We start from the raw sequence: 27876 nt of genomic DNA on the forward strand, positions 1-27876 counted from the left end.
ATTTATTTTTACAAGGGTAAACAGAGAAAATGGACTACAACATTTCTGCAATTTCTCCTAATTAACACTGATACCCTATATGTGGTTGAAAACGACTTGAGGCAGAGTGTATAGCTCAGACAGAAAGAAGTGCCATATTGGAGTTCAGATTTTGCTGGTATGGTTTGAGGGTGCCATTTCACATTGGCAAAGGCCCTGAGGTGCCAGAATAGAAGAAAACCCCCATTAGTGACCTCATTTTACAAACTACCATCTCAATGAATTCATCTAGGCGTGCAGTGAGCATGTTGACAGCACATATTCCTCATACAATTTTATACTAATGGGCGGTAAAGAAAGAATAATTACCGTACATATTTAACACAAATGTTTTAGCTCCGAGTTTTTAATTTTTCTAAGGGCCAATAGGAAAAAATGAACCTCAGTTTGTTGTAAAAATTTATTTTGAGTGTGCCAATACCCTACATGTAACTCAATAAGTACTTTTGAATTACAGTGCATAGCTCAGAAGGAAAACCACGCCATCTTACAGTGCAGATTTTACGGTCATCGTTTGCGGGTGACATTTGGATTTGAGAGCGCAAAATTTATTTTGGGGAACAAGGAGCCATTTCGCTTTTCCAGAACCTTTGAGCCATCGTGGAATGTGGAAGCACCCTATATTTCCATTGGACAGATGATGGACTTGAGTCTTTTGTGGGTTGAGTTGAAACTTTTATTGGGAATATTTTACATAACATTTTGGATCACTTATCCTGCATTGCCATCTAAATCTCCGAGTGACGCGATTTTTATTATTAGGTTTAATGTTTGGTTGCTGTCACACACCAAGACAAGCAAAAATTTTTAAATAATTCTGCTGACAATCATGTGAAGACTTGTTTTTTTGCGTGGCGATTCAATGTTTTTATTGGTACTATTTTGGGGCTTATGACATTTTTTGATCACTTTCTATTCAGAGTTTTTGGAGGCAGAATGAACAAAAAAACATCAATTCATGAATTTTTGGGGCTTTTTTATGAGGTTCCACATGTCAAAAAAATGATAAGGCAATGTTATTCTTCAGTTAAGTACAAATACAGTAATGTCACATTCATATTTAAGTTTTGGCGCTTTTACACAAAAACAATTTTATAGAAAAATTTTCTTGCATTGCTATATTTTTCCGCTGATGGAGCTGACGTTTTCAGAGATAACATTTCTATTTACGTTTGTCTTTAGGATTGCATTTTCTTCCACTTTTTGTTCGGCGGTATGATAAAGCATCATTTTTTTTGCCTTTTTTATGGTATTCACTGAAGGTCACTAGGTGTGACCGTGTGACTTTTCTTAGGGCGCATCATTCTGGACATGGCAATGCCAAATGTGTACTTTTGTCTTTTCTTCATTAAAATATTTATGGGTACCATATATTTATAAATTTACAACTTTTTTTTTACTTTTCTGCATTTCTATGCTTTGCAACTTTCAGTGCAGTGCTGCACTGACAAGTTAGATCATGTGCAGTGCATTAACTGACTTGCTAGAGCCTTGGACCTGGATGTCGTCCCAACATCGGGTCACCATGGCAACCATTGGACCCCCGCAATAACGCCGATTGAAGGGCAGAGGGGGCTCACTCCCTTTTCTTGCCTCCTAAATGCTACGATTGATGGCTAGCGCAGCACTTAATCGGTCATCCTGGCAATAAGTGGCTGGTGTCAGCTGTGATATGTGATTTGTGTGCGCACAAAATCGCCCGAACGTATCTATGCATCCAAAGTTGGTAAGTACCTACTGATCTGGATGGACATATGGATACGCAAAAGGTTGTGAAGGGGGTTATACTGTGTTGACCACTATACAGGGGGCAATTATAATGTATGGAAAGCAATGGAGGGTCCATTATACTGTATGGAGGACTATGCGGGGTCCATTATTCTGCGATAAGGACTGTTACTATTACAGTTGGGGAATCATACTGTGATGGGTCACCATACTTTGATTTTGGGGTGGGGGCGGTACAGTAGGTTCATCATACCGTGCATAATGAGAGCGTCTTACTGTGTTTGGGGGCACTTTTGTTGGCATATCTGCATTATTTAAGGTTTTTCCGTCCTTTGCGATTACTTATTTAAAATAGGCCATTGAGCCATATGCTTTTATTCCAATATGCTAAGATCTATTCATTAAAATGTGATTTGTTTGTGGAACAACCCCTTTAAGCTCTGGAAAAACAGGAAAAAATTGTAAGTGTAGTGAAACGGAGACAAAAATGCTACTCTGCCATGGGTTTTTTGGGTATGGTATTTATGGCATAAATTATGTAGTATAAATTACACTGAATGATTATGGACTTTCCACATATGTATAGATTTTTTTAATTTACATGGAGAAGAAGAAATTCAGAAATGGGCAAGTAAATTTTTCGGTTTGTGTTGTCATGAGTCCCATAACATTTTTGTTTTCAGTCAACTGTGCTGCACGAGGGCTTTTTTTGTGTGATAAGCTGATCGTTTCATTGATACCATTTTTCACTACATATATTTTGATGTGCTTTTACGGTTTTTTTTTTTTTTTTTTTTAGGGAGGAGTGGTAATAAAAGAAAAAAGAAAGCATTTCTGGCATTTGGATATTTTTTTCTTATTACAGCGTTTACCGATCAGATTAATTTCATATTTTGTTTGGACTTTTACAAACGAAGAGATACCAAATATGTTTTTTTTTTTGCTTCTGTATTTTGAATTGGGAAAAAGGAGCAATTCACTCATTTTTATTTTGAAATTTTTTTCAACTTTTTTTTTTTATCTCCGTACGAGACTTGAAACTGTTATCTGATTGCTTATACTATATACTGCGATACCGATGTATATTTATCCATACATGAAAAACACTGATAAAACATGGATGACACACGGATCTAAAACACTGATGACAATTTTTTGGCGTACATGAAAAACACCTACATCTGATTGACAGACACACTGCTAGATGTTACTTCTATGTTATGCTGTGAGGTTCTGATTGCAGTATGGATCTCCTACAACCATTGGGGATTGCTTACTCCATTGCAGCTGACATGCTGTGTTTTGCAAATTAAAATTGGATATATGGAAGGACTATGGGCAACACTGTAAGGGCTCATACAAACGTATGTGGATCTCAGTCTGATCACTGATCAGCCGCTGGTCTTTCAACCAAAGCTTAACAGTTTCATATATGTTTCTATGAGGCTGTCGCGCTTGGGTCGGAAGACCCGCAGCCACTTCGTGCATTAAAGTCTGTGATCGCACAGAGATCCACGGACGCTTGCATGAGCCATTACACTGTAAAGCATTAAGTCACTTGCTGATATCCTTAAATTAGTAATCTTGCAAGTCACACACTGGTTACTGAGGCTGTTTTTTTTATCATACTTGTCCTCTGCGGAAGCGTTTTTCAGCAGCCTTATCAACAAAGACAGGATTAAAATGTCTCTATAAGAAGCTGATAATTCAGGACCCATCAGTCACAATAGGGGAGGTCTCAGCTCTCCCTCTCTTTAGGGTGTGTGCACACGTTGCAGATTATGCTGCGGAATTTTCAGCGCAGATATGTCTAAATCCGCAGGTCAAAAGACCTGCGGATTAGCCTGCGGTTTTCCCCAGCGGTTTGACACCCGTCATGGAGCAGGTGCTAAACCGCTGCGGAATCCACACAAAGTGACATGCTGCGGACTTAACACCGCAGCAAATCCGCGTGGAAAATTCCACACCGTGGGCACTACGGTTTTCATTTTACATAGATTAAAAGGGTACTGTACACCGCAACAGAGACTGCTGCGGATCCGCAGGGCCAATCCAGCTGCAGACCGGCAGCAGAATCTGCAACGAGTGCACACACCCTTACAATGACCTTCGCGCTGGTCTATTCAACACCAACACAAAAGATAGCATCAGAGTCCAATCATCTTGACTAGGTACATGTGTTGCTTCCTGAAACAAAAGAAAGTTAAGAGTAAAAATAAAGGACTAGCAACAAGGGTTGAAATTGCAAGAGCTCCATTTGTTATTTTTAAAAGAAGCGATACAAAATACATATTGAATGAGATATACAGTGTGGTTGGGGACTTGGCCTGTACAAAATTATATTAGCACTTTACCTGTTACCATTACAGATCTTGAGAATATAACATTTGTATTCAAATTAGGGAGCTATGGTGCACCCTTGGCATGGGCTCGGATATAAAGTATGTGCGGCTCCTGAGTTTACTCCATCACCAAACTGATGGCAGTAGGGATAATCACCTATGAGAATAGTGTATTATTATTTGTGGCAGTAAGTATAATGACCTTTTGGGTGTTGTAGTAAATTTGAGTGCACGTATTTGCTCTCCGTTGTCTCCTTTTCTCTGAAGCCACTTGCTACACTTCTGTGCGTATTCGTGTAGCGAGGGAAAGAACTTGCATTGTGCCAAGCCCCCTCCTTTGCACACAAATTACGGTATGTTATTTTCTCAGGCACTGTCCACTAACAGGTACCATGTTAGTATGGTTTGTATACAGGATAGTTCCCCATAACACTCTGTAGCTCATTTAAAACAGATTTTGAATGTGACACTTTGGTAACAGATTCTGATACATTTAAAAAATTGCCAAAAATTAGGATATTTAACACAAAAATCTGATTTAATAAACCCTTCTCTGATGATCGGTTCTCTTTAAAATTAATTTTTAATTTGCACAAACTATATCACAGGATTGCAAGGTATAATGTAACATTGGAAGGAAGGATGGTGGAACAGTGTGACAAAGCATTCGCCTCCTAAACACCTTCTCAAGGAAAGTTCCAACTAATAATGCCATCATGCAAAAGTGAACAAAGCAGAGTCAATTATGGTAAATAGGCCATTTACATGTGTTATCAATACTATGAAAGGACTGAAGGAAAGTCTGAGCAGAAGGTAAATATTTGCATTTCAATGAGATGACAGATAAAAGTAATGCAGGTTTCTGGATCTTCTTATTAACATTATGAACATTTTCTTTAAGAAAACAAAAACAATCTAAATGCAGAAGGCGGCGATAAACTAGGTGCAGGATACAACATTTCTGGGCATCTATACAAGGGATGCAAAATTACTAATAGGTAGAAAGCAATGGGATCATAACCCAACAGTAACCAAGCAGGAGAGAAGGAAATGCCTCCCTTAATTCCACAAGTCCAGACCCTGGAAAAACTGACTAACAGACACATTGTCTTTTTGAGCAAATGCTTGTCCTTCCAAACATGTGACCTTAGCTGTCAGCGCTAGTGATAAGACCACCAGCTGCTTGGTTTTCTCCCAGAGCTACAATACATTCTCTTCCTTTTTTAGGGCACTGCACCCCTGCAACAAACAGAAGGGCTTAGAACAGCTGCTAGAATGTCACAAACCTATATATTTAGCTCTGAGCTCATTTCTCGCCACGCTTGGAGTCATACTCCTAATGTCCCTATTTACTCCACTCTGTCAACATTTCTGCCTAAAGAGATAAAAAGTGAGTGAGCAAGTAGCCACCAGAATAAGTCACAAAAAAGAATAAACATAAAAAGGGCCATCCATTCTCACAGCTGATCTGCAGACATGTGAACTGGAAAGAGGTGTGCTGACACACACGAGCTCCTGTATACACAGGTTTATGTCTGACAATTGCTTCTGTCACCATGTCGAAGACCTACTCAATATTTGACATCTGCACCATAGCATGAAACAGAAGGGTGTGGAGGGAGACCGTCACAGGTCGCCAAAGGTGGTCACCATCAACGCGGCTGCTCTCAGAAAGGGCATTTTATTTGATGTCGGAATAACTGAGGCCACTGTATTCTAAGAGGAACCTTGGACCATTCACTGCACAATGTAAATGTAACTCGGTGGTTAATGCAATTCACTAGAATTACTATCTATTTTTTTTTATGCCATTTGCCATGTTTGAGGCCGTTGGGACACTTGCGACCCACGAAGTTCACATCCAAAAGCAGTCAGCTAAGAAGAAAAATTGTCAGCATGTCCGGGACTTCTAGTCAGTAGAGCATGACCTCGTCCCGCACATCACACTGTGGACAGCGCCTCAGACTGTGGTGAAAAAAAAAGCCTTACATTTTGTTCTGCCTCCTGTGGCAACGTTTCGGTCCATGCTTGAAAAAGCACACTCAGCATGTGGACATCTGAATCTAGGACATCTTTGACCTTGCTTTGTTTTACCCTCCAACTATGCACCCAGTTATAAAACAAGATCCATAGAGCTTTCAGCCATGGGTGAACTTTAGGAGATACAGACAAATTCCTTACATTTCTACATGTGATGACAAAGCTATAAAAATGCTTAAGAGCTCATCATTTCAAAGCAACACAAACGAAATGCTAAGAATTAGAGATATGTATATACATGTACATCAGGGAATAAAGCCTACAGGTGCAAGCTGCATTCAGCGCGCGCAGGGGGTGAGAGGAGGGCTCTGCTTCTGACTCAACCCTTTTCACTTCCTTTTTTCTACTCTGTTATAACTTCCCTCCCAACATTTCTTATTTCTCATCCCGCTTAGGCTTCCATTCAGACAGATACATTTCATGGGTAGATTACTAACCAAGTAGTATCATTTCTCCTTGCGGAGATTGACAGGCTAAGATGAGGAGACTAAAGGGGCCTTTAGATAAAAAAAGACAGCGCCTCAGACTGTGGTGAAAAAAAAAGCCTTACATTTTGTTCTGCCTCCTGTGGCAATGTTTCGGTCCATGCTTGAAAAAGGTCTTCGGACCGAAACGTTGCCACAGGAGGCAGAATAAAATGTAAGGCTTTTTTTTTTTTTTTTCACCACTGTCTGAGGCGCTGTCTTTTATTATCTGTTTCCAAGGCAAGCTGTCTGTTCCTGGACGCCGGAAATCTTACTGAAGCCCTGCACATTACACCGGAAACTTCGGATAACAAACCAGTGTTTCGGGGTACTGCCCCTCATCAGTAGGATTGCTACTTCCAATAGGTGGCACTAGAGTTCTAGTCGTCTTCCTCTCTGAAGAGACAATTTGCATATTTCCCAGAGGAGCATTGCAGCTTTAAAGGGATCTGTCACGCTTTTGTTTTTGCAGCTGCCGGCATTGACGTCAGGGTCTTATCTACAGCATTCTGTAATGCTGTAGATAAGCCCCGGATGTAACCTGAACGATAAGAAAAACACATTTAAATTATACTCACCGGAGGGGGCGGTCCGGGCTGAGCAGTGCGCCGGAGCCACTACAGGAAAGGAAGAAGAGGATGGCATCTTGTGAAGATGGGAGGCGCCGGACCGGACCGCGACACCTATCGGACCAGACCGCCCCCTCCGGTGAGTATAATTTAACGTCACAAAATCGGTGACGCTTTAGCGATATCGCTAAAGCGTCACCGATTTTGTGACGCAGCAGCGATAATCGCTATGTGTGATACTTACCTCCGACCGGCTCCCCCGCTGATTATCGCTGATCGCGCAAGATCGTCCAGTTCCATTTCTCGTCGGGCGCTTTCTGCTGGCGCCGACGCGTGGACGCGGGCGGGAGGACATCAGGATTGCCGCGTCTGAAAGGTAAGTAACGACCGCTGCTGCGTCGCTACATCGCTGTGAGATCTGCCTGTGTGACAGCTCACTAGCAACCATTTAGCGATACGACCTGGTCAGGATCGCTGGTGCATCGTTGTCGGGATCGCTGGTGCATCGCTAAATGTAAAGGGGCCTTTAAAGGGAATCTGTCACCTTTTCTTTTGCGTTCTGTAATGCTGTAGATAAGCCCCCGATGTAACCTGAAAGATAAGAAAAACACGTTAGATTATACTCACCGGAGGGGGCGGTCTGGTCAGATAGGTGTCGCGGTCCAGGCCGGCGCCTCCCATCTTCACAAGATGCCATCCTCTTCTTCCTTTCCTGTAGTGGCTCCGGCGCACTGCTCTGCCCTGTTGAGGGCAGAGCAGAGTCCTGCAGTGTGCAGGCATCGGGAGAGGTCAGAGGTCTGGGGCCTGTGCACTGCAGTATTCTGCTCTGCCCTCAACAGGGCCGAGCAGTGCGCCTGCGCTGGAGCCACTACAGGAAGGGAAGAAGAGGACATCATCGTATGAAGATGGGAGGCCTCGGACCGGACCGCCCCCTCCGGTGAGTATAATCTAAACGTGTCTTTCTTATCGTTCAGGTTACATCCGGGGCTTATCTAGAGGATTACAGAATGCTGTAGATAAGCCCCTGACGTCAATGCCGGCAGCTGCAAAAAAAGGGTGACAGATTCCCTTTAAAGCTGCAATGCTCCTCTGGGAAATATGCAAATTGTCTCTTCAGAGAGGAAGACGACTAGAACTCTAGTGCCACCTATTGGAAGTAGCAATCCTACTGACGAGGGGCAGTACCCCGAAACACCGGTTTGTTATCCGAAGTTTCCGGTGTAATGTGCAGGGCTTCAGTAAGATTTCCGGTGTCCAGGAACAGACAGCTTGCCTTGGAAACAGATTAAAAAAAAAAAAAAAAAAAAAAAAAAAAAAAAAAAGACAGCGCCTCACACAGTGGTGAAAAAAAAAGCCTTACATTTTATTCTGCCTCCTGTGGCAATGTTTCGGTCCGAAGACCTTTTTCAAGCATGGACCGAAACGTTGCCACAGGAGGCAGAACAAAATGTAAGGCTTTATTTTTCACCACAGTCTGAGGCGCTGTCTTTTTTATCTATTTCCAAGGATGGACTCCCTGGTTTTGACATGGGCCTTTACAAATCTGTCTTAAAGACTTTAACTCTTATAGGGTGCGGTTTAACTTTGTTTTTTGGTATCAGCTTGCCTTGGAAGACTTCCGGGGCATAGAAAGTGATGCAAAATACCAGCGTATGCGCAATACTAATTTTATGCTTTGCCCACAGTTGGGCAAAGCATACTGCGCACGTGCGAGGGCCCTTCTCAATGCGCACGCGCGGAAACCCTATGTGAACGCAGTAATAAGAACAAATGCATAGGGCAAGACAGGAAGTGGGGTGGGGGAGAATAAGCCCCGCCAGTCCGACCGGACCACGGGATTTGCATACATCACAAAGGTGAGGGGTCAGGGGCTATGAAAGATACTACTAGAATACTTATGGGATGCACAACTGGGTGATATCTTTACCTGATATCACAAAAAATGGGTGACAGATTCTCTTTAAAGGGTCGACATTGACTTTTAGGATTGCTACTTCCAATAGGTAGCACTAGAGTTCTAGTCCTCTTCTTTGAAGAGAAAACTTGCATGGATAGATTATGTAACTCATTATAGTGTATGGAACAATTCACACATTTGTGGATTTTTATTGAGAACCTTGTGTCCCCTAAACAGAAATTGGTTGTATCAGCTTACAATTACTCCAAAAAATGAAACCAAAAGAAGAAAACTCCCATCTCTCTAATTATCATGAGCAGTGCACACAAACATATTTGGTAGGGCACAGTTCCCAGCCTACACATGTGCACATAATACCAATACAAAGCACTAAACTTCGCTTCTGGATTGGATTTTTGAAGATAAACCAGAGCAGTAAGTGGGAGCCCACTATAATTTCTATAACACTGGCAGAAAACTGTGAATTGTACAAAATAACAATCTCTGTCGTAGCAGCAAATTATATAGTGAGAGCAGTCAGCCATTAAGACCTTCAACACTGGCATTTCACAATCTGCCAACAATCAGGGCTGGCAAGGCAGTTTCTTCAAATTGTATATATAAAGGTGGGTGGATGTGCTCCTATCAGCGGCATCGGCTACTGTATCGGAAATTTGCTCGGTGTTGATTTATTATGCCAGTGTTGTTCCACTTAATTAAAATGATGTCACACAAAATGCTCTGGCAAAATAATTTCAAAGTGCATTAGCTACAGGACACTGGAAAGGCCAAGAGGAAGAGGGGAAAATACATTCATTAACCCTGCTGCTCAAATGCCGCCCTTCACTACCCTGGCACAATTATAAATCTGTCAAGTCGCACTTGTTTATGGGAATTAACTTTAGGGTTCGTATGCTTTAGGATATGAAGTGCAATGTAAAAAATGTCATAGGACTCTGCAGCCATAACACACAATTACTTCGGCTAGCTAACAGCACGGTTACAATATTGCACATTGTGCGCTCGTCATTCATTGACTCATTTTCTAGGAGAATCTGCTTATTAAAAATAGTTGTGACAGCATGAGGAGCCACTCCTGCCAGTGCATCTGCTGACAGCACTTCACATTTCTACAGAGACCGCGGCTGCCTGTTCCTAGAACTGGCCCGAGTACAGGAGGCCATACATGTTAGATTAGCTGACGGCAACACCCCGATGGACAGGCACGTGGCCAAGTATGCTGAATCAGGGCGAGCGGGGATGCAACGTATAATGCTCCCAGCTGATATTGGGAGGCAGAAGAACCATGTATGACAATATCTGCATTCTACTAGTTTAGTTTGTGGGGATAAAGGGGGAAAAACAGCAAGTCTACCATTTTGTGTCCTAATAAAGGACTAGAATCGGAAATTATTTGATCACTTTTGTAACACTCTACATAACATTTTTCCAGCCAGTGTAAGACCTTCACTTTATTAGGTACCCAGCAGCAATGATGCCACATTCAAATGCCAGACTCATATTGCAAGATGTCATGGGCTAAAATGGGCTAATAACCCCCTCCTACTGTCAAACATCTTAAAATGCCATCTCCACCATCGACTATGGCATCTAAGAAGTTAAACAGTGGGGATCAAAGTTGGCTTCAGACCAGGCAGTTGTGGCACCTTCAGCTGTTCCTGTACAGTGGCCATATTTATTCAGCCGAGGTCATAAACGCACTCACCTGTTAGTCACTGTTCACATGCCAACATGACAATTTGTAACAGATTTGGTAATAAAAAAAAAAAATCAAACTTCACCCATTACAACTGGAGCAAAAAACGCTGAAAATGGAAACCAGCCGTCATGAACTTTTGTAATAGGTTTCAAATTAACCAGGTGATATCTTTTTATGATGGCTGAACAAAAAAAGTTGCACAACCTACATTTTTTTTTACCAGGTTTTCATAATGTCAAAACACATTTAAAAGTGACAAACAGTGAACATAGCCTTACAGATATAGATTTCATATGGTATTAGGGTCTAAAGTGTCCCAAACTACTGCTCCCACCTTCACGGTAAGGGCTCATACTCACATGCGAGAAACTCGGACGAGTCTCGCACGTCAATACCTGGCACTGCTGCCCGGCACTGGGGAGCGGAGCGTTCAGCTGCATAGAAATACATGCAGCTGAACGCTCTGATCCGAGTGCCGGCGGCAGTGCCGGGTATTGACACGAGAGACTCGTCCAAGTTTCTCGCATGTGAGTAAGAGCCCTTAGTGTGCACATAGCACCAAGTGCACAGATTCCCTCTACTGGAAAACAACCTACTTGAACCTCAACATGCTAAATCCTGCTTTACTCCCCTTTCTCTGTGTATGCTGTCAAGGGAGAATTAGGAGAACCTTGAGTTCAAGTTATTTAATGAGAATAGATACTTTTATTTTTCCCGAAGGTCAATATTCCCACTCACTTGTGCCACTATCCAATCTTTCTATAACACAAAAGGACAATGGAGGACTAGAGCTTCAGAATGTGAAGTTCAAGGAGGACAATACATGTAGATATTATTGAGATAGGCACCGATCTTCTAATTATAGCAGATATTCATCACATTGACAATTCAGAATGATTAATAAGAACACTTTACCCAGTTAGACTAATGAACGATGGGAAGAGGATAAATAGCACAATTTACATAGGATCGGTCACCACATTTCACAATACCAACTGCATGTGATACTAAAAAAGACATCTTTGATCTGATTAAGATACGGCACGTACAGCATGTATGAAAGTAGGACTCAAATGCAGCTTGCCAATTTCCAAGCATCTCCAGTGGTGCTCCAAATGTAAAAGATGGACAGAGCAAAGATGACAAAGAACAAGAACCAATGAATTTGCATTGTGGTTATGGTTTGTAAACAGGGAAAGTAACGAACAGCTCTTGCCGCTCACAATGATGTACAGATTTCCCTATGTGACCTCAAAGCTGAGCCACAATTCTTTCACTATAATAGCTGCACTTATTCATTTACACACAAGATGTAATGAATGCAGGCAACAGTGACATTATTATTCTGTAATCAAACAATAAGGAGCAATTCACAGTGACATGATTTACTACTGCACCACATACTGTCGCCATAGCTGTGACCAGGCATGATGCCTCCTGACGGATGGATGGATGGAGGTAATTTTTACTTTGGCTTTCACAAAATCATATTTCTTGTTGATTCAGGACACACCACATGTACAAAGCCACAATGGTCAGACCCCACCCCTATATTTTGTATTTGAAATGCCTAATGGGTATGTGCAAAGGTCATTATCAAGAGAGAGCGCGAGAGACCTCATCTGTTACACATGGTGGATCCTGTGTGATCGGCTGTGTACAGAGACGTTACCGGACATTGGAATCCTGCCTCGGATAACAAGGAGCCTTGCTGGAAACTCTTCCTAAAAGGACAGGAAGTAGAACTCTAAGGCTACTTCCACGCGGTTAGTAATCGGCAGCGCTTTGGATGCACCACATGTCTGTTGCAGCCAAACGCTTCCGGCTTTTGTACGCAGGTGATTCCGTTTGTGTTCACTGAACTGTGCAGAATCTCCGCATCCTATACACTGGATGAGTGAAATTTATCTTGGCGGAGGCTCACATCTCCGCATGATAAATAGACATGCTGCGGTCTGGAAAGACGCACCGCATGTCCATCTCCGCAGGGAAGCAGTGGGTGTCGGACCACACATAACAGACATGAGATTTCTTGAAATCCCATCCACTATGCTGTAACATCTGACCACTGCGGATGTACGCAGCATCCAAATGGCAGCGTTTACCAACCGTGGGAGCGTGCTGCGTCCAAAGCGCTGCCGATTACCGACCATGTGGACATAGCCTAAAATATTCCTAGTGGCCAGTGTGAAAATTGCAAGGTTACTCACATCCCCACTATTCCCTCTTGTGAGCAGGGCCCTGACTCCTTGCTTGACCCACATGAGTGTAGCTCCATTATGTCTGATAGTCTGTAGATGTGCCCTATGCATTGCAGTTCTGAATCTATACCTCGGCATTGTAGAAGGATTATCTTCAATGTAATTCAGAACCAAGTTAGTATGTGAGATTTTGAAAATCTTAATTTTTTTTTTTTTTTTACCTATTGTGCAGATTTTGGAATCTGCAGCATGTGATTTTCGTCTGCAGATAACACTTAGTTATACTTTGTCATCAGGAGGAGAGTGGTGCCAATGACAGTGCTGCTGGGATGTGTGTCAGTTATGCACCCGTCCTCTCCATGCAAATAAGACAATGTGCAAGTGAGTAGGGTCCAACAAACCCCTTAAACAGAAATAGTCTGAACAAGGGCAGGTTTTGCATGCATCTTCCCCATTTGATGCCTTTTTGGTACAGATTTTAATTCAGTTTATTGAAGATCAGAAAACCTTTATTTGTGCATTTAAAAAAATTAACCGTTTCCATGTTTTTTTTTCATTAGCAATGAATACTCCTCTCCAGCAAGTACCATATAGTCTACGTGGAAAGAAACTTATCTATATCATTTCAACATTGTAATATTTGGTGATGATGAGATGTTATTTAGTTAGTAAGCTCCCTAAAGTGCAATTAATCCCCGGGTTCATCATTTTGTTGCACTAATTAAACATTTTAACGAAAATGGTCAAAAAGTACGCAGAAGCTGTTTATCACCGCTGCCCTTTGAGCTCCACAATACTCCGAGGACTGGAGGCTTTAGATGTGATAATTATGGAGTTCTTGAGTTTGACTAAGAAGCCACAGAGGAACACCAGTAGTGAATTTCACATTAATCAGAGTTAACACTTTTTTTTTTTATTAAAGCTGTAATTATAAATTAAAAAACATTTATTCATTTGTGAGACTAAGGGAGAGCAGTATAACATTGAAGAACATTCAGATGAAAGTCTTCGATTAAGTCAATTTTGTTAAATACTCTTCAATTAACAATTCAACAGAGGTTTTACCAAAGAGAAGGAAAAGTGCTAGCGCAAAGCTTTGTCATGTGCAGAATATTTAAAGCCTTCGTCATGTAAACATGGAAACGGATTGAGTTTTATGTATAACAACATTTTTTGGAATCTATCAGATTTTGCAGCTTACAAAATGTGACTTCTTGGGTCACAAACTGAACAGTGTAGACGGGTTGAAGTTGCTTTTTGAGGAAAAAATGACTCACTGTACGAATTGTTTTTTTTCTAAAAAAAAACACTCAAAAGGACTCTGCAGTGTTAGATACAGATTAAAATGTAAATATAAGGAAAAGATTAAATTATCTGCTTTTGGTCACGTAATCATATCCCTGACATTAAAAAATGAGCAAAACCACAGGAAATGCACCCTGGCGGCCATTTTTAAAGGGAACCGGTTGTGAAAAAAAAAAAAAAAAAAAACTATAAACCTACCGCTATAGAGTTAATTTGTAGGTTAATAGCAATCTGAAACTGTCTGGGCCCACACTGAGAATCCCGCTGCCAGGAGAAAATGAACTTTACTCCTCCCAGCAGCCTTGGGCTTTCAGTCACAGGTGGACAGATGCGGCTTTAGTCCCCGCTCAGTGTATAGAGTGGCTGCTACAACCACACCCCAGCACTGACTGACAGCCAGCCATCTAAAAAATAAATAAAATACAGACTGTAATGGTATGGTCACATGTGGCAGAGATTTCTACGGCTAAAAAATGTATTCCCTACATTTAAATAAATCTCCAAAAACCAAATTCAGATGAGTAGGACAGTCACAGAAATTTCTGCAATAAATAATTGTATGAACAAACTAATTAAAAAAAAAAGTTAAGGAACTGAAAAAAAAAAAAGTACAAATTTCATACATAACGAAGAAAAACATTAAAACTACAGCTCTTTTTCATCGAGGCTGGCAATGTTCAAGCTGCCGGTCTTGATGAGGAATAGTGATGAGTGAATGTGCTCTGATAACACCTTATCCGAGCACGCTCGGGTGCTATCCGAGTATTTTAGGCGTGCTCTGATATTAAGTTTGCATCCCTGTGGCTGGATGATTTGCGGCTGTTAGTCTGACCACATACAGGGACATCCTGTTTGTTAGGGAACCCCCACGTGTTCAGACTGTCTATCAACCGCAAATCATATAGCCACAGTGACGTGAACATAATATACGAGCACTCCCAGATGCTTGGATAACGTGCACGTTTGCACATCACCAATGAGGAAGCATGTTGGAATCATCCTTCTTAATGAATCAGGAGTATCCGGCCAAGTGGCGTGTGCCTTTGCGCTGTGCCAGAAATCTTACTCTAGTCACTGACTGGAGTAAGACTTCTAGAGTAAGGCACTCTACAGCGCATCTTGAATTCAATAAGCTGTGGCGTTCCGCTTCCACCCAGCTCATTTGGCAAAACTGGGAGAAACTGCAGTGAAAACACCGTAAGTCAGTACATTTATTGCATATCCAAGATTTTGCAAGCCTTTGAAACGTTTCATGCCAGTTATCAGGGTGTAGAAGCACTGATTAATAATGGTCTAGGTGATAAAACCTGAAAAGGTGTCAGCTTTACTGAGCAGTGTGAGATCTCAGCAGCCGAGAGGTGGAGGGACGCGGAGTAGGAATAAATCAGGGCCAGGCGGGTGGAGCTTTGAGTTGATATTTTAAAATTTACTATAAAACCATTCTGACATGGATTTTAAAGTAAATATATCAGCCTCATCAGGTTTAAAAGCTCAAAGAATGTATGCAGCTTGTATTTCTAAAATCTCATGACAATCACTTGATGCACATCACTTGATGTAAATCAAAGGGATTTGAACGCTACTGATTTTAGAAATCCACACCACTCTTGGGCTCTAATACTACTGTATCACATGATCAGTCCGAATGTCCAAAAAGCACCAGGGGTTGACGATTACATCACATGATTTCAGAGCTGTTGACAGGCTTCTTGGGATACACTGACTCCAGCGAACTTGAAGTGCTCTATTTTCAGCTCAAGGAAAATAATGTGCACTTAAAACCACAATTCTAGATATATGAGGGTATACTACCGTCTCTCGTTAAGAGCATGACCAAAGAGCAAACAAAATTGTGGTGGAAAACAACTAGTCTGTTGGTACATGGGGACACGAGGCATTTACTGGTAAATTTTACTTCTACGACTGGCCAACAAGATCTCTGAAACATTATTTACAGCCCCTTAAGTTTATACTGGAATATATATTTTTATTTTCAGCCAGAGACTTGCAGAAAATGTCAATTTTTTTCGAATTGTGCCATTGCATTTAAATTTAAAAATGAAAATCGAACAACAGAAACCTATTTCATGCTTGGGAAATTCTATCCCAAATCTATTTTGGGGAAGCTTTAAATGGACACATTATCGCAGGGATGCAATTCTGTCGCCTTTCCTGAAATATTATTTGTCAATGTCAAGAGCCGCAGTAACCTTTAGCTGCTGGGTTCAGTGGCTGCAATGTCCCAATGCTGTTGGCTTCTAAAAGTACCATTTTGGTTACAAAGACAAGACCATAAGAATAAAATCTGTGTACTACAGCACAATTATAAGGTCACCATCTACTAATATCCACGACACAGGACAAAACGGCTACCAATTAGAAATAGATACATTAGAACAACCACAGAATTGACTATTAGGATGTGTGCACACGCTGCGGATTCTGCTGCGGATCTGCAGCAGTTTTTGCTGCAGTGTACAGTACCATTATATTCTATGGAAATCCAAAACCGCAGTGCACACGGTGCAGATTTTTCCGTGCGGATTTGCTGCGGTTTCAAAACCGCAGCATGTCACTTCTTTTTGCGGATTCCGCTGCGGTTTTACACCTGCTCCATTGTACAGGTGTCAAACCGCAGGGGAAAACCGCAGGCTAATCCGCAGATGAACCGCAGGTCTTTTGACCTGCAGATTTAGCTGCAGATTTTGCAAAACCCGTGCGGAAAAATCCGCAGCATGTGCACACACCCTTATAGGGTCATGGCCCGTCACTGTGGTCAACAGCATACACACAAAAAAAAAAAATCTACATGCTGCTCTATTTTTTCATGTCTGTATCAGAACCTCTGATGCACATGTGAACCTGGCCTTATAATACAAGATTAGAGGGATATTCCCATTGGCAAGTGTTATGAGTGCAAATTATCAGACATCCCTTGAAAGTAGCTCTGCAGAATGGAGCTTTATTCATTCGCTGTAGGACCTCTGAAAAGAGCAGAGTACAGAGTTAAAGAGGTTGTCCACCACTTTTTCATTGATGACGCATCCTTAGGACAGGTCATCAATGTCTGATCAGTTGGGGTCAGACACCCAGTACCTCTGCCGATCAGCTATTCTCTGTGTCAGATTGAACTGCTCGATTGTGAAGTTGCTCAGTCTTCCAATAGTGGCCACGGCAGGGTGCTACATATCCGCCTCCTATTCAAATCAATAGGAGGCGGATGTCTAGTAGTCTGCTGTAACCACCATCGGAAGACTCTGTAGCTCCGCAATCAAGCAGTTCCTGCCCGCGGCTGCCGCCACTGATCCTTAGGATAGGTCATCAATGGAAAAATAGTGGACAACTTCTTTGAGCCACCTCCGGCAGTCTCATAGAATGACTAGATCATTCCAGAGCCTCATTTGAGATCGGTAGACGTCCCAGTGATCAGACCAACAGCAATCTGCAAGTTTTCACCTATGGCTTGGATGCCTAAAGGTACTGTCACACTTAGCGATGTACCAGCGATCCCGACCAGCGATATGACGCGGTCAGGATCGCTGGTACATCGCTAAGTAGTCGCTAGTGAGCTGCCACATAGGCAGATCTCACTAGCGGCATCGCTGGGGACGGGGATCGCTACTTACCTGTCACACCAGGCGATCCTGCGTCCTCCCGCCCGACTCCACGCGTCGCTCGTCCTCACAGCAGGAAGCCCAGCAGGAAGCTGACGACGAGAAACGGTCCTGAACGTTCTCGCGCGATCAGCGATAACCAGCGGGTCGCTGGTAAGTATCAGACACAGAGATATCGCTAGCAATATCGCTAGAACGTCACTAGTTATAGCGATATTGCTAGCGATATCTCTTAAGGCCCTTTTACATTTAGCGATGCACCAGCGATCCGACCAGCGATCCCACCCGGTCAGGATCGCTGGTGCATCGCTAAATGATCACTAGTGAGCTTTCACACAGAAAGATCTCACAGCGATGCAGCAGCGACGCAGCGCACGATACTTACCATTCACACACAGCGATCCTGCGTCCTCCCGCCCGCGTCCAGCGTCGCTCGTCGTCACAGCAGGAAGTCTCAGCAGGAAGCGCCCGACGAGAAATGGAGCCGGACATTCTCGCGCGATCAGCGATGGACAGCGGGGGAGCCGGTCGCTGGTAAGTATCACACATAGCGATATCGCTAGCAATATCGCTATAACGTCACAAAACCAGTGACGTTTTAGCGATATTGCTAGCGATATCGCTTAGTGTAAAACCCCCTTTAGTGTGACATGCCCTTAACTTCAAGCAGCTGATCTGTCATGAGATACCTTCTGCCTGAATATGTTAAACCACAGACCAACAGCTCCAGGTTTTACACACTGGAAAGAGGCACAAACCAATGTGGATTATAGCCCAAACATTGGTAACAGTTACATTTATAAAAAGTGTGAAGTCTAAGGGGTGCTATTATTTATGGAGTAGCGCACACCTGCTTAGCTATATCCAGGACTCCCACAGAAGTCAATGGACAAAGCTGCACATGCATCCTCAGTAACAGGCACTAGGGCATGATAGATGCAAGTGCCACGGCTGGGTCCTGCACCTATCAAAAATGTATGATCTTTTCTGTAGATATTCCTTAAGTGTCCAGATGAGAATACCACCTTCAAGGGGATTGTGTAATCCAGACAAGTCTTTGCCGTATTAACCAGAGCAGTAACCTCTGCAGGATCACAGCCGGCAGGTTTAGTGCAGGAATAAAGTGAAAATACACGATGGCCACTGGTAGCATCACACTAGCCCCATGACATCACATATCATCAAGAAGAAAATCACACACACGATTGAAACATATACTTACATCTGGATATTCTTTTACAGGCACATAAAGTTTTTCTTGTAACTGTACAATAGGTCCAATACCGTCAGGCAATTCTGCACTTCGCCTGTCAGGGTTGCCACTGCCATTTAATGTGTCATTGTACATGTCTTTCCGTACCCTGCTGATCTCTGCATGGAAGCAAACAGAAAACACAATCAATAGCTGCCAGCTACAAATATAAGGGTACAGAATCACAGATTACAGATTTACTGGGGGCGTCAGGAGGTGTACCCCAAAGAGTGGCCCGTTATAGCTAGCCCTGGTGGGGTGCAAGTGCCAGATTCAGGACATTTAATGCACGTGGTAGGTTTTATCCATTTTCATTCACTCGCTTCTTACAATAACCTGACACAAATAGCTGCTTGTGGATCTATAGAAGGAAAGGTTGCGATAGCCTGCTCCCAATTTACACAATTTGCAAGTACTGGGCTTTAATTTCAGGGTATTTTTATAGTGTTATTTCTTTTATAAGTGAAAACTATGAGTAAAGTAGCCTGCTCCGTCATCACAACGGGAAAGTTGGGGGAAGGGAGCGGCCTGCCGAAGTATTTCACAGTCCCAGAAGGCAGTTACTTTTACCACTCAATTGCACAGTTTTACTTTATGTAAAAAAAAAAAATGCATTTCCAGTCTTCAAAATGTGTAAAACTCGTGTCTCCAAATGAGATAAATGGGAGTGGACCCCGACTACAACCTACACTTAGGCTGTGTTCACACACAGCGGTTTTTTAGCGGCATTTTTAGCGGTTTTTCCACTAAAACAGCTATAAAACTGCTAAAAATAATTTCTATGCATTTTGCACTTTTTGTGCACACTGATGCATTTTTTTACCGCGACAAAAACGCATCGCGGTAAAAAATGCAGCATGCTCATTAATTTCGCGGATTTTTCCGCATTTCTGGCTATTTCTATGCTTCTTGAACACGCGCAGAAAAACGCATAAAAACTGCGCGTTTTCTGCGCAAAAACCGAGCGGGAAAACACGCAGAAAAAATGCGCGGTTTCTGGGAAGGGAGTCAGGTTTTTCAGCAGAAATTTTCTGCTACGTGTGCACTTAGCCTAAGGCTGTGTGCTTACGTTGCGGATTCTGCTGCGTTTCCGCAGCGGTTTTGGCCCTGCAGAAACGCAGCAGTTCCGCTGACATGGTACAGTACCATGTAACCCTATGGCTTTTCAAAACCGCTGTGCTCACGCTGCGTTTTTTTCCGCGCGGTTTACAAACCGCAGCATGTCAATTGTTTGGGCAGTTTCCCACCTTTAACATAGTAGAGGTGTGAAACCGCAGGCTAAACCGCAGGAAAACTGCAGGTCACTTTACCTGTGGTTCCGCGGGAAAAAACCCGCTGGTGAATCTGCAACGTGTGCACATAGCCTTAGGGTCTGCACTGCACCCAACAATATGGGCTGGGACTTTACGAAAGTGATGGATGGTGGCTAAAACAGAAAAGCTTAAAAGAAAAAAAAAAAAAAAAGCAGCAGCCATGTAACGGGCTTTTAATTTGAAAGGTCATTCCAATAAAATACAGCCGAAAATATATCAAGTATGTCAAATAAATTGAAAGGGCAACAACATAATGGACCGGAGAGGCCAGCGAAAAATGCTGCCCCAAGCAAGTAAGCAAAACTGGCTCCCAGGGTCCGAGCCGGCGCGTTCGGCACTAGACGGGAGTTGGTTTTACATAATCAGCTGGGTGATTTTAAAAATGATAACCAAATCCCTAGCAATGCAGGAGATTACCCTGGATTAGGGGGTTGTACTCACTCCTATTGTAACAGCCTTTACATTATTATGCTTCCTCTGTGGCCAGAAGGTTATATTCAGCCTACATAGGCGGAATTGAAAGACATTACAGTACCCTGGGCAAAATCCTCAGCAATATCACATCGCTTGTAAAAAGTCCAGCCTACAAGAGGATGATTATACGGTGCAGCAGATACAGTGTTCCAGGAGAGAAAAATAACCAAACCAACTATATATATATATATCTATCTATATATATTTATTATCACACACACACATTTTTATGGATCTTCATTAACGCCATACTCCATGCAATATTAGTACATCACTAGTGTCAAGTGAATTTGACATGTGAGCTGAAGGGGAAGTGAGGCCCACAGTGGTCCCAGTGAAGAAGTGGTGGGGCTGATGGCCGCCTTACAGCAGGGCTAGGGAGGTAAGACTTCTCCAGGCCTGCAGGCTTTCCACACAAAAGAAAATGATTGAATTCTGAAATTGAGAGAGCTGACAAATCAGCAAAAGCACTGTCCATTAATCACTAGCGTGACAGTTTAATCATCCTAAGTACTTTTATAAATAGTGCTCACAGTAGAAAACCAGATTTTATTTTAACCCCTTATGAAGAGTGCCTGCTAACCAACTGTTGAAAAATTAGCCGCATGTCATCCATCTCAGCCCTGCATAGAAATATACATTTTAGGAGCACCAAGCCGGCTGACAGCCTCTCGGTTATCGGCGGCCGAGTGACTCAGGGCTGCTGTATGAACGCCACTGGCCTAGGAGCCAATTCTCCTTTGGAAAATATATACACAGTTTTCCCGATGAGACCCAATAATATCCACCCTGCAAACATTTCCTTTACCAACACGCAAGAGAGGAAGAAAAACCGTTTTAATTTGTTTTTAGAAATGAACAAAAAACCTTAATGAGTGCATGGTGTTATTAGGTTGGACTCACAAGAATTTCCAATATGAGATTTCAGTGACAAATCCACCACAGACATCCTGGTATGCTGACACTAGGCGAATACAGCTGCACACAGGATTTTCATGTATGGTCCCTTACTACACCACAGATAGTAAGTGTGGGTGTCTTCCATTACTCGGACAGAGCAGCGCATGGACGCCAGAGACTTCCCACTGACCCATACACCACCCTGGGCACGCACTCCTGCAGGGGCGTTCTCAGCAATCCACCAACAATCAGCAGTTCTTTGTAGTGCATAACATATGAAACAATTTTTGGAAATAATACAACACACTAAATAGGGTTTATTAACAAATTCCTGCTGAAGTGTGCTTTAAAAGCCAATATTCACACATCCATTTTGCTCACCCGCGTGCCGTTGGTTTTTCAGGGCTCGTTCACAGGACGGTATCTTCAGTCTGTCCATGAAAGAATGGACGGACGGCACTCAAGCCAATGTTATCCATTGGGGAAGTGCAGATGGACATGTGAATAAAATCACCGCATGCACTAAATTCAGACGAGACTCACCCACTCAAGTACTGCAGTGCAGGGCCACAGTATAGCATCCATTCTTTGCGGATACATTGCAACTCTATAAAATGGGAAAACGTAAATGGTCTTGTAAATGATTAATAGCAGCTGAGCAAAAAAGAAAAAAAAAGGGGATTGTATACAGACTGCACATGAATGACAAGTGTGAGAAAAATTGTCCTACTTTTCTGGATGACACTGAGCAATTTTTTATAAGCTCGAGTGTGCCGACCCTAATGTGACAGCACACCAACTTATAGTTTAGTGGAACCAGTCACACTTCTTGTGTCCCAGTCTCACATTTATGCAGGTTAGCCCAAGTCATTCAAGTCTATAGGGAACTGTTAAACACAAGCCATCCATTGCCAAGTGTTCATGGATTAAAAAATGTAGGAGTGGAGAAAAAAAAAAACAGGTGCAAAACATGTGAAAAACAGAGGGAAAACTAAAGACAATTGGTATAGCAGTATGTCCCTTTATTTATAAGGGCCAAAAGAAACCTGGAAAGGCCAACAGGAGCCCCACACGAGGAAAACAATAGCTATAGCAAAAAAAGGGGGATTGTGAAAGAAAAAAATTATAAAATATAACTTTTAATATTAGAAGTTTAAAATAAGGACACACATGCAAATGATCCAGCAAGGATCACACCGCTAATACATTCAGGCTGAAAAGGAAAGTGAAAGTACAGAATTTATTGGGTACAAATCAGTAGGTGAAGAAAAACTGCACCATCAAGCAGCTCACAACATCACAGAGGGGCTCTTATTAAGAATGTTTAGAGTGCAGGTGGGCCCATGTATTTTTAAACAAAAATGTGGTATGAGTCATACTCCTTATCAGGGTGAATATATAGACAAATAACTGGACCACTCTCACCCATAAGGGTATGTGCACTCACTGCGGACTACTGTGCAGAATTTTCCGCGCATAATCTGCTATTTTTGGCAGAATCTGCAGGTCAACATGCCTGAGTTCTACCTGTGGATTTGACCTGTGTTTTTACACCTGCGGATTCCTATAATGGAATTGGTGCAAAAACGCTGCAGAATCCGCACAAAGAATTGACATGCTGCGGAAAATAAACCGCTGCGTTTCCACAAGGAATTTTCCGCAGCTTGCGCACAGCGTTTTTTTTTTCCCCATTGGATAACATTGTACTGTATTCTCTGGCGGATCAACACAGCAATCCGCAATGTGAGCACATACCCTAAGTGGTTTTGACATCCAGTTGCTGAAAAACACCCTGTGCTAACAGCCCATCAGGACCTGGAGATCACCTCCAGTCTCCTAAAAACGTCCATTCTCAAGGGCCACAGGGAGTAGTATATTGCAACATAGGACCACCTCCCAAGTATGGCTCCATGCCACATTTTTGTTGTTTAAAAACTAAAGACAAACAAAAAAAAACTGTTTCTGAGAGATGTAAATATTTAAATTCATGTAAATAAATGATTGTAAATTTGCACACAGACAAAATGGTTTGTACACGTCTGTTAAAGTAAGAAACTCCATAATGGTCACTGACATAACTTGAAAGTCAGACATTGCTTTTGAAAATTGTTCAACAACAAAAGTAAATAAAAATGGTTAGGAAAAAAAATGATGGTAACCTTCTCGTAATATTTTGTGGCACAACCTTTTGAGGCAATCACAGCAAACCCATGATTTCTACAACACTCAGACTTCTGTACCTGGAGGTATTTGGCCCACTCCTCATGAGCAGACTGCTCTAGCTGTCTCAGGTGTGAAGTTGCCTTGTCCTGACTGCATGATTCTGCTCTTTCCACATATGCTCAATAGGATTTAGGTCAGGGCTCATAAAATCCAATTCAGAATAGTCTAATACTTTGTTATTTGCCATTCTACGGTGTTTTTAGCTGTGTGCTTTGTCTTATTATTGTGTTGAAAGACCCAAAACCTGTGACTGAGACCAAGGTTTCTGACAATGGGCAGCAAATTTCTCTCCACAATGCCTTGATAGTCTTAAGATTTCATTGTAGCCTGCACAGATTTAAGACTCCCCTAAAAATAACCAATCCACCTGTATGTTTCACAGTAGGTACAATGTTATTTTCGTTGTATGCTTCATTTTTGCGACTGAACATAGAGATGATGAGACTTACCAAAAAGCTCTCATCTCCCAGAAGACTTGTGGCTTGTCAGTATGTATTTTTGAACATTTCAGCCTCACTTTTTTATGATTTGCTTTCAACAGTGGTTTCCTTCTAAGTCGTCTTCCATGACGTCCACCTTAGCAAAGACAGCGAGGGACAGTGCAATCTGACACTGATTTACCTTGACTTTGGAGTTCACCCCTGCGGATGTTCTGGGCTCTTGCTACATTCGTATTATTGTTCTCTTCAATTTGTCGCCAATATTATGCCTGCAGTCACGTCCAGGAAGGTTGGCTAAAGTCCCATAGACCTTAAACTTCTGAATAATATGTGCAACTGTAGGAACATCAAGCTGTTTTGAGATGATCTTAGAGACTTTACCTTTAACTATAATTTTCTTTCTAATCTACTGAGACAACTCTCTCCTCAATTTTCTTTGCTCCATTTTCAGTGAGGTATACACCATGATACCAAACAGCACAGTGACTACTTTTAACCCTCTTAACAGACAACCTGATTACAGGTTTCTAGACACCTGTGATGCGAATTACAGGACACACTTTAGTTTAACATGTCCCTATGGACAAAATTATTTTCAATCTTTCATAGGGGTACCATTTTTGTTCAGGCCATGTTCATTAGTTTGTTGTATGAAATATTTCTGTTGAATCTCAATACAAAAGCAATGTGAGATTTTCATTTGTTGATATTCAGTATATTTAAATAGAAAATTACTTTTGTCAGTTTCAAGTTACATCAGTGACCATTGTAGGTTTTTGTCCACATCTGTCAAGGCCCCGTCACACACAGCGATCTCGCTAGCGAGATCGCTGCCGAGTCACAAGTTTTGTGACAACAGCGATCTCACCAGCGAGATCGCTGTGTGTGACAGCGATCAGCGACCGGCCCCCCTGCCGGTACCGCTGATCGCTCTGGGAAACCTCTTGAATTTTCTTTGGTGGTTGGTCTCCCACTGGCCAGCATGCATCGCTGCGTGTGACAGGCGGGAGACCAGCGATCTGCTGGTAACTAACGTGCACATCACGTATCCAAGGGACGCATGCATCAGCGCGCTGGTAACTAACGTACACAGCGACGCCGCGCGCTCGGCGTCGCTGTGCTGATCGCTGGTGAAGCTGTCTGTGTGACAGCTCAGCAGCGATCACATAGCGACTCACCAGCGATCCTGACACGTTGATATCGTTGTCGGGATCGCTGGCGAGTCGCTATGTGTGACTCCAGCTTAACACAAGTCCTTTATCTGGCTAGCTGCTCTTCATAATATACAGATTTGTCAGAGCGCTTAGTTCTGAGAACCCTCTATTCTCCCCTCCCTTCAGACAGTCAGGCAACATTCATACATCAGTGCGACACATTCTAGTGCTCAGTTTTTTCCCGGACAGCACACTGTCCTATAGAGTTGGATTAATCCATACACATCTGTTTAAAACGGATCTGTATATCTGGTCTTAAACATGTCCATTTCTCATCAGCTTTATTGATCAGACTCGGCCACTGAAGTCTAAGGGGATCTGTGTAAAACAGAAGACATACTTTGTACTTCAGTGTTTCATGTGATCATCAGGCTTTTTAACGGAAACATTGCTAAGAGTGAATGGATAAAAAAAATAGTTTATACAGTCGGCATCAGTGGAAAAAAACTAAAAACAACTGAGTAAAAAATGGACATATGAATGATCAGTAAACCATAGAAAGATGTCAAAAACTAAGACTGTCAAGACTGTAATAGCATATCAAGTGTAAAATCCATGTCTACTACAACAATAATGGAAAACCTGCAGGAGTAAGTTTAGGGGAAGATGAAAAATGAGGGAAATGGGGCCGATTTACACTAAGAGACGAGGCTAATCCAGCCAGGAGCAGAGGGAAAGTGGCACGTCGGACCACAAACAATACAGTATTTTAGAATAGCAGCTCATAACAGATGTTTCATTGAAAAACAGATGGCTGGAACGGATTCTGGGAATAGTTGCATGTAACTCAGCATGACACAAAGAGGGAAAAAAATTCCCAGAAAAGGATGTAGTCACGTAACAAATCTACAGAATAACTCTTGTAATGCTTTGATGAGTTAAAAAAAACAAAACACTGCATTACATTTTGGAACTTCCTAAAACCCCATAATTCACAGTATTAAGGTAAAGTGGTGCAGTAAGAAGCAGAGTGGTTTCACAAAAGGGCCCGAGTCCTCAAAATGTTTGCCAGAATTCTGATGCAAATCAACTTGAAATGTCTTATTTACGCAACCAAAGTAGTGTAAATTATGCCAGAAATATACTGAAGTCCCTGACCGGAGTGACACTTATGGCAGTGGTGCACAACAGATGTGCTAAATTCATTAAGGTGAGGGATGATTGCCTTTTAATTAATTTAGCACATCTTATCGCAGTGCACAGTTCATCAAGAGGCTGGTGTACAGAATGCCAGTCTTTATGATGAGCCCAAGGTTTTTAACTAAAATGACTTTGTAGTTTTTCAGCAAAAACACTGCGGCCTCATGTCAACTGTTAGGCCTCATGTAGACATCCAAGGATCACGTATCCGTTCTGTGTGTTTCACGACCAGAATACATACCCGTTACAATTTGTGGCCTACTCACATGATCATGTTGTCCTGCAGACTGAGTGGAGACGTGTCTGTGTGATCCGAGTCTATGGGCATGTGACAGATCAGTGACAGCACATACTGGAATCTGTGTGCTGTCCGTGATCAGCACTGAAAATCAACAGAAGCTTTGTAATGTATTCAACCATATGTGAAAATCACCGATGAAACCAGACACTGACTAAACACTAATGGAAATTGGATCCAATAAATCAACAGTAGGACAAACTCTGAAGTTTTTATTAAAATGGGGTTTTCGGTATGTAGGCATTGTTTCCAAAATGCAACATGCTATAAAGAAAAGTGTGCATTATATACATATACACACAGAGCAGAACAGTTGACAAACCCATGCTGGAGATGTTCCACTAAATATGGGACAGAAGAGGCTCCCAAACACAAGTAATAACCAATATGGCATATGTTGTAACAAGGGCATTAATGGCAAGCAGTTGGGTAAACTTTGGCTGACAGAAATTTCTATAACCTATCCTCCTTGGGGTAAGGGGGTTTCACACATAGCGATATCGCTAAAGCATCACCGATTTGGTGATGCAGCAGCGATATCGCTATGTGTGATACCTCCGACCGTCTCCCCCGCTGTCCATCGCTGATCGCGCAGCTCCATTTCTCGTCGGGCGCTTCCTGCTGGCGCCGACGAGCGATGTGTGGAGGCGGGCGGGAGGACGTAAGGATCGCCGCGTCTGAAAGGTAAGTATCGTCTGCTGTA

General features: G+C 42.4%; 1 protein-coding gene across 7 annotated transcripts in view; it reads right to left on the reverse strand.

The window, feature by feature from the left end:
* The window catches only part of QKI (QKI, KH domain containing RNA binding), a 190062-nt gene that overhangs the window by 112199 nt on the left and 49987 nt on the right, over positions 1-27876 (reverse strand). For all 7 annotated transcript variants that reach the window (XR_012226900.1, XR_012226902.1, XR_012226901.1 and 4 more), the window contains exon 2: positions 19142-19290. Coding sequence is in view for 4 of the 7 variants with exons in the window: in XM_073560170.1 (XP_073416271.1) it covers positions 19142-19290 (149 nt within the window). In the remaining 3 variants the exon portion in view is untranslated. The remainder of the gene's footprint in view (positions 1-19141; positions 19291-27876) is intronic.

Source organism: Dendrobates tinctorius, unplaced genomic scaffold, assembly GCF_039654945.1.
Source record: "Dendrobates tinctorius isolate UK_male_01 unplaced genomic scaffold, ASM3965494v1 ptg000293l, whole genome shotgun sequence".
Classification (NCBI taxonomy): Eukaryota; Metazoa; Chordata; class Amphibia; order Anura; family Dendrobatidae; genus Dendrobates; species Dendrobates tinctorius.